Source organism: Eschrichtius robustus, chromosome 2 (assembly GCF_028021215.1).
Source record: "Eschrichtius robustus isolate mEscRob2 chromosome 2, mEscRob2.pri, whole genome shotgun sequence".
NCBI lineage: Eukaryota > Metazoa > Chordata > Mammalia > Artiodactyla > Eschrichtiidae > Eschrichtius > Eschrichtius robustus.
In genome coordinates, this window is record NC_090825.1 from 76,983,308 (window position 1) to 77,001,875 (window position 18,568).

Consider the following 18,568-nt stretch of genomic DNA (forward strand, 5'->3'; position numbering starts at 1 on the left):
TCAGGCCACTTATATTGGCTGGGTCTTTGGGTAGTTCATATTTGGCACAATATCATTAAATATGCTAAGATACACAGTACACACTCTACAGCTGAACATGCAACCAAAAAGGCCTGGATAGATTGTCAAGAGAGCTCCTGTGACAGCGTCTATACTCTTAATTATCTTGACGAGACCATCACTATATGCTTCATCTCAGACCACACCAAAAAGCTGAAACACTACCTAGTTATAGGCAGTGTCCTAATGACAACGCTCCTCTATTTCGAGTTCTTGAGGGAAGTAATCTGCCTGACTGGCATTCCAAGCTACATGATAGCCAGCAGAGTTTTGGTAGAACCACTTAAGGTAGAAATGCATCTTTCCATCATTCATCATCCTCAGATCAGTGATGAGACAGAGCACATGAAGAGGATCTTTGACACTTACCATCTGATAGGTTAACTAGGCCGCTTACCTTTCTAAAGTGATGCCCTCCATGCATCCACAAAGCATATCCCCTGGCACAGTAATTCCATATTTCACTTCTTATATGTCTACACACCACAAAGTTCCATCTTGACACAGGCAGCCTGACAATTCTTTTTTTTTTTTTTAATTTTTAAATTTTATTTATTTATTTTAGGCTGTGCTGGGTCTTTGTTGCTGTGCACGGGCTTTCTCTAGTTGCAGTGAGCGGGGGCTACTCTTCGTTGCGGTGCGCAGGCTTCTCACCACAGTGGCTTCTCTTGTTGCAGAGCACAGACTCTAGGTGCGCAGGCTTCAGTAGTTGTGGCATGCAGGCTCAGTAGTTGTGACGCAGGGGCTTAGCTGCTCCGCGGCATGTGGGATCTTCCAGGACCAGGGAATGAACCCGTGTCCCCTGCACTGGCAGGCAGATTCTCAACCACTGCGCCACCAGGGAAGCCCCAACCTGACAATTCTTGAAGTAATTCATGCTGGAATCTACTCCAGGTAAGCTGAACTCTGTGCTATGCCACTTACCTCTCAGCACACTCTGGCACCATGGATACATTCCATTCACAGACCAATTCACTGACCTCCACCACACCTCATATATTACTCTGTTGTTCTTTTAATTCTCCAGGCCATTATCTTCACTATTCATACTTCTATTTCTTTCCTCACTGAGACTTTCACATTTGAGCTATGTTGTTTTCTTCCTTGCTACAACTTAGGTTCCTTTCGGTGGCAATCCTGAATCTCCACCCTAGCTAATACATATTACCCAAGAAAAGCTTCTTCCTCACTCCTAACCCTCAAGGACCCCAGAAGTTCTGACTTGGGACTGTTCCCACTTATCGCACTTCAGCCATATGGAACTACTTACATTTCCTACATAAGTCATGCTCTCTCTTGCCTCAGCTTCTTAATATACACTGTTCGCTTCCTTGAATGATTCTCCTACTTCTTCACTGGGCTAATTTCCCTTCCTTCAAGTCTCAGATCCAGTATTATCTTCTAGAAAGCCTACACTGATTACACTCTTAGGAATTATACGCTCCTTGTTGATGCTTCCATAGTACACTTTGCACACTTTAATCATGCACTCAGTACACTCTACTGACATTGCTGACTTGCCTATCATCCTTATAGTCCATGGGACATCTATGAATCCCTAGTACCTAAACTCTTGATTTTATATGTCAGGTTTTCAATAAAAATAATGTTTACCAAGTGAATGAAAAAGTAGAATTACACCTCATTTACTTCCAAAAAGAAATTTAACCGTCTTATAACTTGTAAAAGATATTAAGAAGTAAAGCTGAAGGACATCTAGTTCCAGTAACGTGGCAGACTAGCTAGTGGGGAACCTCTCACACAAAAAAATCTAGAAATTCTATATAAAATCAAACTCCAAAAATTTAATACAAGACTGAGTTTACAAAAAGTGGAAAGAAGGAAGGAAGGAAAGAAAGAAGGAAGGGAGGGAGGGGAGAAGAAGGAAGGAAGAAGTCCTCCTATGCCAGGAAAGAAGAGGGAACTAAAAGCCAAGCAGTAAGTGTGTGAGATTATGTCCCAGGAACTCTGGGGTTGCTACTGGATCCTGAAATAATGGCTGGGGGCTTGAGTTTTAATAAAGATCCTGGAGATGAGACTTGGATGCGCATGAGGTGACGATCAGGCCTTTGCAGAGCTGCAATCTCAGTGAAAGGGGGACTAGAAAAACTGCACCCACCAGTCCAAAAAGAAGGTGAGGAAGCTGGTCTCCACCAGGGACTGATACCTCCAGAGCACAAGCAAAATCCTCTAGAAGAACAGTTCTACCACCAAGGCCAGAAGGGATTTCTAATTTTTTTTTTTTTTTTTTAAGCATGGGTATCACCCAGCATTTTTAAAAAATTATTTATTTACTTATTTATTTATTTATGGCTGTGTTGGGTCTTCATTTCTGTGCAAGGGCTTTCTATAGTTGCGGCAAGTGGGGGCCACTCTTCATCGCGGTGCGCGGGCCTCTCACTATCGTGGCCTCTCTTGTTGCAGAGCACAGGCTCCAGACGCGCAGGCTCAGTAATTGTGGCTCATGGGCCTAGCTGCTCCGCGGCATGTGGGATCCTCCCAGACCAGGGCTCGAACCCGTGTCTCCTGCATTGGCAGGCAGATTCTCAACCACTGCACCACCAGGGAAGCCCCTCTATTTTTTTTTTAATCCTTATTGGAGAAAAACTTTAAATTAAAACAAAACAAAGGAATAATGAGGAGACACAATGTAGATCACAATAGTCAGAAAGATTAGCATCCCCCCAAAGTCTCAAAGAATAATATTTTAAAAGACCATAAATAAGTATTTTTAAAATAGATTTTTAAAAAGAAATAAACCTATAAAAGGACACTTTGAAAGAAGTGGAAATTTGGGGGAAAACACCAAATAGAATTTCTAGAGATAATATAATGTTTGAAATTTAAAATACATTTAATAAGTAAAAGAGCATATTAGATACAGCTGGAGAGAGCTGGTTAACTGGAAGACAGGTCAGAGGAAGTTATTCAGGATGTATCAAAAAGAGATAAAGAAAAGGAAAATATGAAGAAGGTAAGTGGACATAAAGAATAAAATGAGAAGGTCCAAAGTATGTTTAGTAGGCATTCCAGAAGATGAGATTAGATAAAATGAGAAAGAGGCAATACTTGAAGAAATAATGGCTAAGAGTTTTCCAGAACTGAAATTATCCTCAAATTCAAAAATCACAAAGGCTCCCAAGAATATGTACCCATTCTAAAAAGCATTTTGACAACAGCTAATAAAATTGAAGATGTGTATCCCTCATGACCCAGCAATCCCCCTTGTAGATATATACCTGGAGAAATGTCTCATACATACGGACGAGGAGTCATTTACAAGAGTGTTCAGTGAAGCACTGTTTGTAATACAAAAATTTTGGAAACTAAATTGTCCATCTGTTCAGTAACAGATAAACTGTGGATTATTTTTTCTTATAATGGAATACCACAAAGAAGTTAAAGTAATAAACCATAGAACCATAGCTATATATATCAAAAATGTTGAGTGAAAAAGGAAGTTTCAGAAGGGTAAGTACAGTATTGTATCATTTACATAAATTTTAAATATGCATAGGATGATAGATGCATACAAATGTAGTTAAAATATAAAATATGCATGGAAATGCTTACATCAACTTCAGGATAATGATTACCTTTGGTAGAAAAAAAAAGGAAGGGATCGGAGCATGGTTAATTATATTTCTTTTTATAAAACAGATATCTAAAGGCAATATGGCAAAATATTACTACCAGTTTAAATTTGGGTGGGACTTCTGATAAACTATTTTTTATAAATTTTGAAATATTTTATTGATAAGATTTTAAAAATTAAAGCTAGCTCCTAAGACAATTAGAACAAGAGCAAAGGAGAAGATATTTCATAGGTGTTGATTCTGTATTGATGTCAAAAGAGACAGTATATGGACCCTGGACGAATCACTTAGTCCCTCAACCTGGTTCCTTCATCTCATTTCCTGGAATAAGTTATCACAAATGAGCTCTAAATTCACCTGTGGAAGCTCACTGTCAGTCAAGGCAAAAGGCAAGCACATTGTGTTTTTTAGTTCTCATTACTGGATAGAAGGAAACAGATTCCACTGGAAAGGGAGATTATTTTCCTGCCACTGAATTTTCATGAGTATTGTGAGACAATTCTCCATAGATATCTCTCATTCCTGGTCTCATACAGCAGCAGTCCCCAACCTTTTTGGCACCAGGGACTGGTTTCATGGAAGACAATTTTTCCATGGACCAGGGGTGGGGGTCGATGGTTTCGGGATGATTCAAGCACATTACATTTATTGTGTACTTTATTTCTATTATTATTACATTGTAATATATAATGAAATAATTACACAACTCACCACAATGCAGAATCAGTGGGAGCCCTGAGCTTGTTTTCACTTGCCACTCACTGATAGGGTTTTTGTTTGTTTGTTTAATTTATTTTATTTTTGGCTGTGTTGGGTCTTCATTGCTGTGCTCGGGCTTTCTCTAGTTGTGGTGAGCGGGGGCTACTCTTCGTTGCAGTGCGCAGGCTTCTCATTGTGGTGGCTTCTCTTGTTGCGGAGCACAGGCTCTAGGTGCACAGGCTTCCGTAGTTGTGGCTCGCGGGCTTAGTTGCTCCGCGGCATGTGGGATCTTCCCGGACCAGGGGTCGAACCTGTGCCCCTGCATTGGCAGGCAGATTCTTAACCACTGCGCCACCAGGGAAGCCCCACTGATAGGGTTTGATATGAGTCTACAAGCAATTGATTATGGTCTCTGCGCAGTCAAACCTCTCTGCTAATGATAACCTGTTATTTGCAGCCACTCCCCAGCGCTAGCATCACCGCCTCAGCTCCACCTCAGATCATCAGGCATTAGATTCTCATAAGGAGCATGCAAGTTAAATCCCTCGCATGCGCCGTTCACAGTAGGGTTCACGCTCCTATGAGAATCTAATGCTGCCACTGATCTGACAGGAGGCAGAGCTCAGGGGGTAATGCGAGTGATGCGGAGTGGCTGCAAATACAGATGAGGCTTCGCTTGCTCACCCGCCGCTCACCTCCTGCTGTGCAGCCCAGTTCCTAACTGGGTTGGGGACCCCCAGCTGTGCAGATTGGGCCTTCTGAGCAAAGGATATGGTTGAATAGCAAACAGCTTTGTAAGCTAGAGGAAGTATATTCCTTTGGAGGGATCTAGAGATGTACTTCCCAAGATATGTCACAGGGCACTAAAGATAAAACCTTCTCCTTACCCTCCAGAAACATTTGTTTCTCTCTCTCTCTCTCTCTCTCTCTCTCTCTCTCTCTCTCTCTCTCTCTCTCTCTCTCTCTCCCCTCTCCCTTCCCCACCCCCTTCTCTCTCAGATGCTGGGCAGACGTGCCAGGATCCCTATAAAAAGATGAGTCTCCTGATTTCAAGGTTCCTCTCCTGCAATGTAACTTACTACATGCATAGGTAACATCTGGCTGTCACCACATTGCCCTGTGGGAACTGACACAAGATACTGCTCTGGCTGCTGCTTTTGCTTGTCTCTTCTGGCAGTGTGTGTGCCTATGTATTTCTATAACTGGCAGGCTAACTTGTTAGCTCATAAATAGTGTAAAATCTCAGCTCCTTCACAGTTTTAACTTAGCAAAGAGGAGAAAAAAGAAAGACTGTAAATAACAATAATGGACAGTGTCTTTAAACATAATTTAATAATAAATACAGAAATATTCTTCAAAGGATACTTCTTATATCAACTCTCTATAAAAACTATGGGTCTAACAATGCAAGGAAAGAAACAGCAAGGGAAAACATTAGATTCAGAAAGACATTTCATTGGGAATTTAAAATAATACAGTTCAGCTATGTTTCTTTTTGATGATCTAAAGATACAGGAATAAGCCTTATAGTGCTCAGAAATCCAATGGTTAACAAACAGAAACCATTTTTTACTTTCTCAAACATCAGGTATTATAAAGGAGCCTTTTATAAATGTTGTCTCAGGCAATTCATAATTGAAATATCTGATGATTTCTGGAAATGTCAAAATCTTTTATTAAAAAGAGATTCCTATATACTGAATATTTTGTTTATTTTAGCCACCCATCATCTATTTTCTCATCTTCTTAAAACAACACAGATTTTTGTTTGAGGATTCATCCTTTCCCCATTCTTAAGTCATGTTGTCTCGATGGGGCTCCAACCCCTACTCTAGAAATGAAGCAGGTAATCAAGTCCTAGGCCAATCAATGCACCCCCATTTCCCTGGTTAAGAGGTAAGCCATTCTCTAAGAGTGAACCTCAGGACTTGGCCAGGAATGCTGGGTCAAGGACTCATTCTTTTCTGCTGTAGTTGAACCTGGAAGGATGTAGCCTGGGAACAATTGCAAATCATCTTGTGACCACGAGGCGAAAGTCAGTCTATGAATGGAGTCAACACAGAGAAAGCAGAGCCAAGAGATCAGTAAAAGAGAGAAACAGGATCCTGAAGGTATCATTTGAGTACCTACATCCAGCTATGCCTGAAACCTTCTCAACTCTGGATTGAGTACAAGAACTAATACATCTCCTTTCTGGCTTAACTCTCCCTTCAACAAAGGGATGCTTTGAGTAATGCCCAGATTGAAAAACCCAGAGTTCTGTGCCATAAAGTTCAGAAAAAAAGAAACTGGTCCTGAAAAACTTTGACAAAATATAATAGGGCCTCAATAAAACAACATAGAACACGTATTTGAAACAGACCTGGACACTGACAGGTCTATCGAAATGAGTTTATAGCTAAATATACTCAATATGTTATGTCAAAGATTATCTTGGAAACATAACAAGGTTATGGGGAAAAGGACACAAAGCACATCATTTTTAAGGCTTGTTGTAGAATTTCTTTCAGATTTGACATAAGTGGTAATTTGCATGCTTATATTTAGGTTGAACCATTTGAAATTGATAGTTTCATTTAGTTCAATCAAATAACAAGGGAGAAAAAAGTCTGCATTACTTCCTTTTTCACATTTATTTAAACGAGAGAATATACTATACTGAAAAAAGGCCCATCTATTTATTTCTCTTATCCAACTATTCTTGTTTTACATCTCGGACAACCAAATGTGCTACATTTTCATTTTCCAAATCTTACAATTTCAAAATACTTCCTAAAAAAAGATCCATAGCCTGTGCAAATGCAGTATTTATTTACCTGCAGGTTTTATAGGGGTTGCTTTGGTGTATTAACTTCCTTGAGCAGACGATGAGATATGTCCCTTAACTCTAAAAGTCTGCAAGCAAGCTGAGGCTGCAGAAGTTTGGCAACTGATTTGGAGGATCTGGATATGCTGTTCAATCCTCGAATTAATGTTCCTCGGTTGATCTTGGCTAAAGCGACAGCCATTCTGATTTTGGATGTTTTTTGCACGGGTTCTCTTTTCTGGAAAATAAGCCTTTGAAAAGTGACTGATGTGTGATTCTCCAGTGCAGTATTTATTTATTAAAAATTTTTTTAATTTAAAATATAGTTGATGTACAATATTGTTAGTCTCAGGTATACTATATAATTTGACATTTGCAAACAGTATGAAATGAATACCACAAGTCTAGTAACCATCTGTCCCCATACAAAGTTATTACAATATTATTGATCATCTTCCTTATGCTGTATATTGTATTCCCATTACTTATTATAGAACTGGAGATTTGTACCTCTTAATCCCCTTCACCTGTTTCGCTCACACTGCTCCCTCCCTCCATCCCCCCTCACCCTACCAGCAACCACCCATTTGTTTCCAGTGCATTATTAAAATCTACTTCAGGCAGAGACAAGTACCACATAACTGTACACTGTGCCTGATACTAAGTGTCCAATAATTATCTCCCACCCTCCTTACAACTCATTGGTCCCACCCCAGGTATTTAAATCTTTATATGAATATGTGATTTTTTCCTTAGGATAAATATCCAGAATTAAGTTAGTAGCCTAAAAATATAAATTTTTCATTTTTCTCTCTGGATTTATCTGTTTTTTTGCATTGAGTTTTTAAAAAAGAGCTCTTTCAAAAGTAAACAATCTTGGGAACATATGTATATGTATAACTGATTCACTTTGTTATAAAGCAGAAACTAACACACCATTGTAAAGCAATTATACTCCAATAAAGATGTTTAAAAAAAAAAGTAAACAATCTTTTTTTTTAATATGTATTTATTTATTTGGTTGCACTGGATCTTAGTTGTGCAGGCAGGCTCCTTAGTTGTGGCTCACAGGCTCCTTAGTTGCAGCTCTCCAGCTCCTTAGTTGCGGCACATAGGCTCCTTAGTTGTGGCATGTGAACTCTTAGTTGCAGCATGAATGTGGGATCTAGTTCCCTGACCAGGGATCAAACCCCGGGCCCCTGCATTGGGAGCGCAGAGTCTTAACCACTGCACCACCAGGGAAGTCCCAAAAGTAAACAATTCGTATTCAAATATCATTCAGTGTTTGAATTGTTCAAATAATAATTCTTATTCAAAACTGTTACAAATATTTTCCCAGCTTACTTTAAAATTTTTAAATGATAAAATATAGCATATATATATAATACATAATGTACAATTTACTTTAAAAGTTTTTTATTAGTTAAGGTGCATATCAAAGGAATGATTTTAATGATCCCAGACTCTTGCATCTTTCCATATACAGAAAAGTGCTAAATTCATCAACTTGAGATATCTGGGTTTTTTTAATTGAATGAAAAGTTCTTTAAATTCTACAGTGCTTTACAATTTTCAAAAGTTTAACATACATGATTTCATATAATCCCATAATAACCCCTTTTTTCCAATCCCCTAACCTTATGTTGTTCCCCCCCTTCCCTCTCCCCACTGGTAACCACTAGTTCGTTCTCTATATCTGTGAGTCTGCTTCTTTTTTGTTTTATTCACTAGTTTGTTGTATTTTTTAGATTCCACATATAAGTGATAACATACAGTATTTGTCTTTCTCTGTCTGACGTATTTCACTTTAATGCCCTCCAAGTCCATCCATTTTGCTGCAAACTGCAAAATTTCATTCTTTTTTATGGCTAATATTCCATTGTATATATACACCACATCTTCTTTATCCATTCATCTGTTGATGGACACTTAGGTTGCTTCCATACCTTGGCAATTGTAAATAATGTTGCTATGAACATTGGGGTGCATGTATCTTTTCGAATTAGTGTTTTTGATTTTTTGGATATATACCCAGGAGTCTAATTGCTGGGTCATATGACAGTTCTATTTTTAGTTTTTTGAGAAATCTCCATACTGTTTTCCATAGTGGCTACACCAATTTACATTCCCAGCAACAGTGTAGGAGGGTTCCTTTTTCTCCACATCCTCACCAACATTTATTTGTGTTCTTTTTGATGACAGCCATTCTGACAGGTGTGAGGAGATATCCCATTGTGGTTTTGATTTGCATTTCCCTGATGATTAGCAACGTTGAGCATCTATTCATGTGCCTGTTGGCAATCTGCATTTCCTCTTTAGAAAAATGTCTTTTCAGTTCTTCTGCCAATTTTTTAATCAGGTTGTTAGATTTTTAAATGTTGAGTTGTATGAGCTGTTTATATATGTTGGACATTACCCCTTACCAGTCATATCATTTGCAAATATCTTCTCCCATTCAGTAGGTGGTCTTTTTGTTTAGTCAATGGTTTCCTTTGCTGTGCAAAAGATTTTAAGTTTAATTAGGTCCCATTTGTTTATTTTTGCTTTTGTTTCCTTTGCTTTAGGAGATGGATCAAAAAAAAAAAATATTGCTGCTATTTATGTCAAAGAGTGTTTTTCCTATGTTTTCCTCCAGGAGTTTTATAGTATCCAGTCTTACATTTAGGTCTTTAATCCATTCTGAGTTTATTTTTGTATGTGGTGCTAGAGAACATTCTAATTTAATTCTTTTACAAGTAGCTGTCCAGTTTTCCCAGCACAGCTTATTGAAGAGACTGTCTTTTCTCCATTGTATATTCTTGCCTCCTTTGTCATAGATTAATTAACCATAAGTGTGTGGGTTTATGTCTGGGCTCTCTATTCCATTCCATTGATCGATGTGTCTGTTTTTGTGCCAGTACCATACTGTTTTGATTAGTATAGCTTTGTAGTATAATCTGAAGTCCAGGAGCCTGATTTCTCCAGTTTGTTCTTCTTTCTCAAGATTGCTTTGGCTATTTGGGGTCTTCTGTGTTTCCATATAAATTTTAAAATTATTTGTTCTAGTTCTGTGAAAAATGCCATTGATATTTTGATATGGATTTCACTGAATCTGTAGATTGCCTTGGGTGGTATGGTCATTTTAACAATATTAATTCTTCCAATCCAAGAATATGGTATATTTTTCCATCTGTTTTTGTGTCTTCAATTTCTTTCATTAGTGTCTTATACTTTTCCAAGTACAGGTCTTTTACCTCCACAGGTAGGTTTATTCCTAGGTATTTTATTCTTTTTTTTTTTTTCATTCTTTTTGATGCAATGATAAATGGGATTATTTCCTTAACTTCTCTTTCTGATAGTCTGTTGTTAGTGTACAGAAATGCAACAGATTTTTAAATATTACTTTTGTATCCTGAAACTTTACCAAATTTATTGATGAGCTCTAGTAGTTTTCTGGTGGTGTCTTTAGGATTTTCTATATACAGTATCATGTCATCTGCAAACAGTGACAGTTTTAGTTCTTCCTTTCCAATTTGGATTCCTTTGATTTTTTTTTCCTTCTCTGGTAGCTGTGGCTAGGACTTCCAAAACTACTTTTGAAAACTACTTTTGAATAAAAGTGGTGAGAGTGGACATCCTTGTATATAAAATATAGCATATATACATAATCATAATGTACAATTTACTTTAAATTTTTTAATGTTAAAATATAGCATACATACACAATGCATTGTACAGTTTAAAGAAAAATGAAACAAAAACCTTATATACTAATCCACAAGCTTACAAACTTTTAGTTCTGAAAACTTCAAATCTTCTATGAGCATTCTGACAGAAAATATTTCTGGCATTTCTAAAACACAGGACATGTAGTTCTTTCTCTGTTCTAGCACAGGTTAGACTGCATTCCAGGCAACAGACAAGTATAATTTCCATTATTCATTTAAGTAATTTTATGAGCTATTCTGGCTTTTCAGTATATAATTTGGGGGAAAGAGTTGGTTAATAACACAAAGAAGCAACTTTGAATCTCATTTAATTATTGAGTACAAATATATAAGTGCAAAACATCTTTTGGATTTTTTGGTCTACAATAAGCATCATATATTTGTTTAAGAGCTAACATACTGTATATTTATTTTAAATGCCTCAACTTCTATCCTGAAGTCATAATTTTATTAGTGCTGTTTTTGTCATCAAAATTCAGTACTTCTCTTACTCTTCAGCATTTGTCATTGGAGATAACCAAAAGCTGTTCTAGCCTGTCAATGAAGATGTATTTCTGCAACACCTGGTGTCCTACTGTGGCTTAATCTATTAACTTTAGCAAAAAAGTCCCATTAGCCCACCTGTGGTCTCAACCCTCCTCGTCAGTAGAACAGTAGAGGATGGGCTAAGTTGTGGGCTGCTACAGTTGCTGTAATTCCAAGCCACTTTAGAGCACAGCAATTCTTACAAGCAGTTATATGGTAGGTAGAACAAGTGAAAAGAACACACAGGTGCAATCACTTGATATTATCTAAGCTGGCTGCATGCACACCTTGAAGAGAAACCACATTGTCTGCAGTAACCAAAGTTCCTGCACAGATTCAATTTCTCTTGTGACGTTATGCTTTGCTGCACTGACTCTTCCTCCCAACTCCTCCTCAAGGTGGAGCAGCTGGAATAAGTTTGGTTTTACCTCTGATTACAATTTACAGTTGTCCCTAGGCATCCCATGTGGATTAGTTAGTTCCAGAACCCCTGAGGATACCAAAATCGTGGATGCTTAAGTTCTTTACATAAAATGGCATAGTATTTGCGTATAGCCTATGCACATCCTCCTTTATACTTTAAATCATCTCTAGATTACTTATAAACCCTCATACAATGTAAGTGCTATGTAAATCAACAAACTTAAGTTTTGCTGTTTGGAACTTTCTGGAATTTTTTTTTTCCCCCGAATATTTTCAATCAGAGGTTGCTTGAATCCCTGGATACCAAGGGCCGACAGTACTGTGTTTTCTCTCATTATAATTTGTAACCAGAAGGTGAGGACCATATTGCCAGGGCAAACAGGAGTTGGATATGTGCAGTTCCACCTTTAGTGAAACCTTGTCTATGTGGTCATTCATTCAGTGTTTTAGGGACCCTTCATTTCTTCAGTTGCAAAACAACATTCTGTAGTTTCCCTCTCCTTATTTTGTGAGTTCCTTTACAAAATCTTAGTGATCTGTACATGTTGGCCTGGATTCACTGACTTTACACATGTATTTCTATTAACCAGTCTTGATGCATTCCCCCAAACATTATACTAGATTGATCCATTCAACTTTCCTCTCTTTTACAAATTCTAAATTTTTATCTCTGTAGAAAAATAAGCTTATTTGTAATAAATAATCTATTAATCAAAACTCTCCTGTAAGGTTCATATAATCTGTGTTCACCAAAATACAGCATTTATTATAGACAATATTTTTAAAAATTCGAGTGCATTATAATAATGCTTTAGTGCATTTTGTGTTATCTTTCTCATTTTAGTCTCCTCCTGAGTTTACGGCTTTTTCCAACAGACTCAACTTGTTCCTAATTAATATCATCTTTGTTTCCCTTTAATGCTTAAATGGTTACAATATGACTGCACTTCCCTTTTAAAATGCCTTCCTTTTTTGATACTTTCCTACATAACTGAAAGAATTATTTCTAACAACAAAGTATGTTTCTGACCCCTTTTATTTTCCCTGCCCCAAAACATGAAATCAATTTGTTCCCAAAAAGACCATTATTGCTTTTAAGAAGAACAGTATATTAGAAACCAAATCTGGGCACGGGGGTGCATGGTCAATGGTTCTTCGTGGCTCTGGGAATACAAAGGTGACAGCACGGAAGAGCTACTTACATTCCTTAAGATGCAGAAGGAGACGTTCTTCTTTTTAAAAAAAACAGTCACCAGTTTATGATGATGGTTCCAATTCACTCTTACTTTCAGTGAGTTATTTTTTAAATTAGCTCTAACAGAAAATTTTTAAATAAAAGGTTTTCCCCTCTGAGGTACCAGCTTTTCCTTTTTGTCTACTATCTATGCCATGTATTTTCCTACCAAACCATATGTGTAAATCTAAATGTTGAACTGAAATTAAGAAGTCCTCATTTCCTTCTTTTCCCTTTTTAATTTTTTGACCCTTGGCCTAAGCATCCTGGAATCAGTGGCAAAGTCTACAAATTCAGATGATATTTTTTGTCATACGCTCATCATCTAAGCATATCAGCAAATGTCAGAAAAGAAAGTCCAACTCCCAACCACCACCAACACCTCAGGGATAAACAAAGATACTTAAAGACCATTTACCAAAAGAAATTCAGCATCATTTAATCAGATTGATTCAAGAATCCTGCTCCATATTTCTCTATTTGAGCTCCATTCTTTGAGTATATATCCTGCTTTCCCCATTACTTTTCTTTTTTCCAGAGCCACGCCCATTCTTCTATCATCAGCAGTTTTAATGCTGAACTCCAATTTCTAGTAACATCAGCTTTTTACTACCCTACATCTATAAAACCAGCCTGTCAGCACATCTTATTCAGTTCTTTGTCTGAATAGTCCCAGAATTTGACCACTCCTCACTAGCCCCAGTACCAACACTCAGTCCATTTTATTTATATACCACTGTCATCTCGTCTCCAGACTTGAAAATTAGCCTCCTCAATGGCCTCCCTGCTTCCACCCTTCCCTTTCATTCTGTTCCTCAGCACATCAGCCAAAGAGACACAATTAAAACTTAGATCACATCAGATCTTGCTTTTCTGCTCAACCACTTCAGTGGCCTCCTGTTGCACTCAGTGTAAAAGCCAAGGTACATACAATGGTCTACAAGGTCCTACAAAGACTGCCTCTTCTTTACCTCCTTGGCCTCACAGTCTTTTTCTCTCCCTTTTCCTCCTTCATTGTTTATTGAACTTGTTAGGTATACTCCCATCTCAGGGACTTTGAACTAACTATGCCATTTGATTCTCAAGGACACCAAGGTTTGCTCCCTCACTTCCTTCAAGTTTTTTCTTTTTTTAATTTTTATTGGAATATAGTTGATTTATAATGTATTAGTTTCAGGTGTACAAAGTGAATCAGTTATACATATCCATATATCCACTCTTTTTTTTTTTAGATTCTTTTTCCATATAGGTCATTACAGAGTATTGAGTAGAGTTCCCTGTGCTATACAGTAGGTTCATATTAGTTATCTATTTTATATTTAGAAGTGTGTATATGTCAGTCTCAATCTCACAATTTATCCCTCCTCCCCCCCTTATCCCCTGGTAACTGCAAGTTTGTTTTCTACATCCGTGACTCTACTTCTATTTTTGTAAGTAAGTTCATTTGTACCCCCCCCCCCTTTATTTTAGATTCCACATATAAGCAATATCATATATTTGTCTTTCTGTGTCTGACTTACTTCACTCAGTATGACAATCTCTAGGTCCATCCATGTTGCCGCAGATGGCATTATTTTGTTCTTTTTTTTATTGCTAAGTAATATTCCATGCGGTATGTATGTATCACATCTTCTTTATCCATTCCTCTGTTGATGGACATACGTTGCTTTCATGTCCTGGCTATTGTAGATAGTGCTGCAATGAACACTGGGGTGCATGTATCTTTTTGTACTATGGTTTTCTCCGGGTATATGCCCAGGAGTGGGATTGCTGGGTCATATGGTAGTTCTATTTTACGTTTTTAAAGGAACCTCCATACTGTTCTCCATAGTGGCTGCACCAATTTACATTCCCACCAACACTGCAGGAGGGTTCCCTTTTCTTCACACCCCCTCCAGCATTTATTGTTTGTAGATTTTTTTGACTGGTGTGAGGTGATACCTCATTGCAGTTTTGACTTGCGTTTCTCTAATAATTAGCAATGTTGAACATCTTTCCATGTGCTTCTTGGCCATCTGTATGTCATCTTTGGAGAAATGTCTATTTAGCTCTTCCCCCAATTTTTGATAGGGTTATTTGTTTTTTTGATATTGAGCTGCATGAGCTATTTGTATATTTTGGAGATTAATCCCTTGTCGGTTGCTTCATTTGCAAATATTTTCTCCCAGTCTAAGGGTTTTGTTTTGTTAATGGTTTCCTTTGCTGTGCAAAAGCTTTTAGGTTTAACACATTTTTTTAAAGAAAATAAAATGTTCCTTTATTAAATTTAATTGAACATTATCCAAAGAATCACTTTTCCAAGGAGAGCAATCTGAGATTTTCTCATTGACAGTTAAACAATGCTTTACCACATAACTAGAGTTGACGAAATAATAAATTATGCCCTATGTTCTTATCTAGATCATGCCCCCAAAGGCCCACACCACCATCCCCACCCCACCGCGGCTTTCCCCCCTTGGTGTCCATACATTTGTTCTCTACGTCTGTGTCTCAACTTCTGCCCTGCAAACCGGTTCATCTGTACCATTTTTCTAGGTTCCACATACATGCGTTAATATACGATATTTGTTTTTCTCTTTCTGACTTACTTCCCTCTGTATGACAGTCTCTAGATCTATCCACGTCTTAACAAATGACCCAATTTTGTTCCTTTTTACGGCTGATTAATATTCCATTGTATATATATACCACAACTTCTTTATTCATTCGTCTGTCGATGGGCATTTAGGTTGCTTCCATGACCTGGCTACTGTAAATAGTGCTGCAATGAACATTGGGGTGCATGTGTCTTTCTGAATTACGGTTTTCTCTGGGTATATGTCCAGTAGTGGGATTGCTGGATCATATGGTAATTCTATTTGTAGTTTTTTAAGGAACCTCCATACTGTTCTCCATAGTGGCTGTATCAATTTACATTCCCACCAACAGTGCAAGAGGGTTCCCCTTTCTCCACACCCTCTCCAGCATTTGTTGTTTGTAGATTTTCTGATGATGCCCATTCTAACTGGTGTGAGGTGGTACCTCACAGTAGTTTTGATTTGCATTTCTCTAATAATTAGTGATGCTGAGCAGCTTTTCATGTGCTTCTTGGCCATCTGTATGTCTTCTTTGGAGAGACGTCTATTTAGGTCTTCTTCCCATTTTCGGATTGGGTTGTTTGTTTCTTTAATATTGAACTGCATGAGCTGTTTATATATTTTGGAGATTAATCCTTTGTCCATTGATTCGCTTGCAAATATTTTCTCCCATTCTGAGGGTTGTCTTTTCGTCTTGTTTATGGTTTCCTTTGGTGTGCAAAAGCTTTGAAGTTTCATTAGGTCCCATTTGTTTACTTTTGTTTTTATTTCCATTACTCTAGGAGGTGGATCAAAAAAGATCTTGCTGTGATTTAGGTCAAAGAGTGTTCTTCCTATGTTTTTCTCTAAGAGTTTTATAGTGACCGGTCTTACATTAAGGTCTCTAATCCATTTTGAGTTTATTTTTGTGTTTGGTGTTAGGGAGTGTTCTAACTTTATTCTTTTACATGTAGCTGTCCAGTTTTCCCAGCACCACTTATTGAAGAGACTGTCTTTTTTCCATTGTATATCCTTGCCTCCTTTGTCATAGATTAGTTGACCATAGGTGCATGGGTTTATCTCTGGGCTTTCTATCTTGTTCCATTGATCTATATTTCTGTTTCTGTGCCAGTACCATATTGTCTTGATTACTGTAGCTTTGTAGTATAGTCTGAAGTCAGGGAGTCTGATTCCTCCAGCTCCGTTTTTTTCCCTCAAGACTGCTTTGGCTATTCGGGGTCTTTTGTGTCTCCATACAAATTTTAAGATTTTTTTGTTCTAGTTGCGTAAAAAATGCCGTTGGTAATTTGATAGGGATTGCATTGAATCTGTAGATTGCTTTGGGTAGTAGAGTCATTTTCACAATATTGATTCTTCCAATCCAAGAACATGGTATATCTCTCCATCTGTTGGTATCATCTTTAATTTCTTTCATCACTGTCTTATAGTTTTCTGCATACAGGTCTTTTGTCTCCCTAGGTAGGTTTATTCCTAGGTATTTTATTCTTTTTGTTGCAATGGTAAATGGGAGTGTTTCCTTAATTTCTCTTTCAGATTTTTCATCATTAGTGTATAGGAATGCAAGAGATTTCTGTGCATTAATTTTGTATCCTGCAGCTTTACCAGATTTATTGATTAGCTCTAGTAGTTTTCTGGTGGCATTTATAGGATTCTCTATGTATGGTATCATGTCATCTGCAAACAGTGAGTTTTACTTCTTCTTTTCCAATTTGTATTCCTTTTATTTCTTTTTCTTCTCTGATTGCCGTGGCTAGGACTTCCAAAACTATGTTGAATAATAGTGATGAGAGTGGACATCCTTGTCTTGTTCCTGATCTTAGAGGAAATGCTTTCATATTTTCACCATTGAGAATGATGTTTCCTGTGGGTTTGTCGTATATGGCCTTTATTATGTTGAGGTAGGTTCCCTCTATGCCCACTTTCTGGAGAGTTTTTATCATAAATGGGTGTTGAATTTTGTAAAAAGCTTTTTCTGCATCTATTGAGATGATCATATGGTTTTTATTATTCAATTTGTTAATATGGTGTATCACATTGATTCATTTGCATATATTGAAGAATCCTTGCATCCCTGGGATAAATCCCACTTGATATTGGTGTATGATCCTTTTTTTTTTCTGACAGTTTTTTTTTTTCACACACACAAACTGTATTTTATTTTTACAAGAGATAAATAAACTGACACCAAGCATTGTAAATGGATGACCACAACAAAAGCAACAATGATTGCAATCACCAAACATGAAACACACTCATACTATGTCATAATATTGAAATTCAGCCCAGTAATCCTCCACTGTAACAGCTCCTTGGTGTATGATCTTTTTAATGTGTTGTTGGATTCTGTTTGCTAGTATTTTGTTGAGGATTTTTGTATCTATGTTCATCAGTGATATTGGTCTGTAATTTTCTTGTTTTGTAGGAGCTTTGTCTGGTTTTGGTATCAGGGTGATGGTGGCCTCATAGAATGAGTTTGGGAGTGTTCCTTCCTCTGTAATTTTTTGGAAGAGTTTGAGAAGGATGGGTGTTAGCTCTTCTCTAAATGTTTGATAGAATTCACCTGTGAAGCCATCTGGTCCTGGACTTTTGTTTGTTGAGAGATTTTTTAATCACAGTTTCGATTTCATTACTTGTGATTGGTCTGTTCATATTTTCTATTTCTTCCTGGTTCAGTCTTGGAAGGTTATACCTTTCTAAGAATTTGTCCATTTCTTCCAGGTTGTCTATTTTATTGGCATAGAGTTGCTTTTAGTAGTCTCTTAGGATGCTTTGTATTTCTGCGGTGTCTGTTGTAACTTCTCCTTTTTCATTTCTAATTTTATTGATTTGAGTCCTCTCCCTCTTTTTCTTGATGAGTCTGGCTAATGGTTTATCAATTTTGTTTATCTTCTCAAAGAACCAGCTTTTAGTTTTATTGATCTTTGCTATTGTTTTCTATGTTT

The 18,568-nt window shown here is 37.4% G+C and overlaps 1 protein-coding gene across 1 annotated transcript in view; it reads right to left on the reverse strand.

Annotated features, from left to right (window-relative positions):
- Positions 1 to 18,568, reverse strand: part of SPATA9 (spermatogenesis associated 9) — a 34,691-nt gene that overhangs the window by 9,094 nt on the left and 7,029 nt on the right. Inside the window, 1 exon segment of the mRNA XM_068535654.1 lies at positions 7,172 to 7,399. Coding sequence (XP_068391755.1) covers positions 7,172 to 7,399 — 228 coding nt within the window.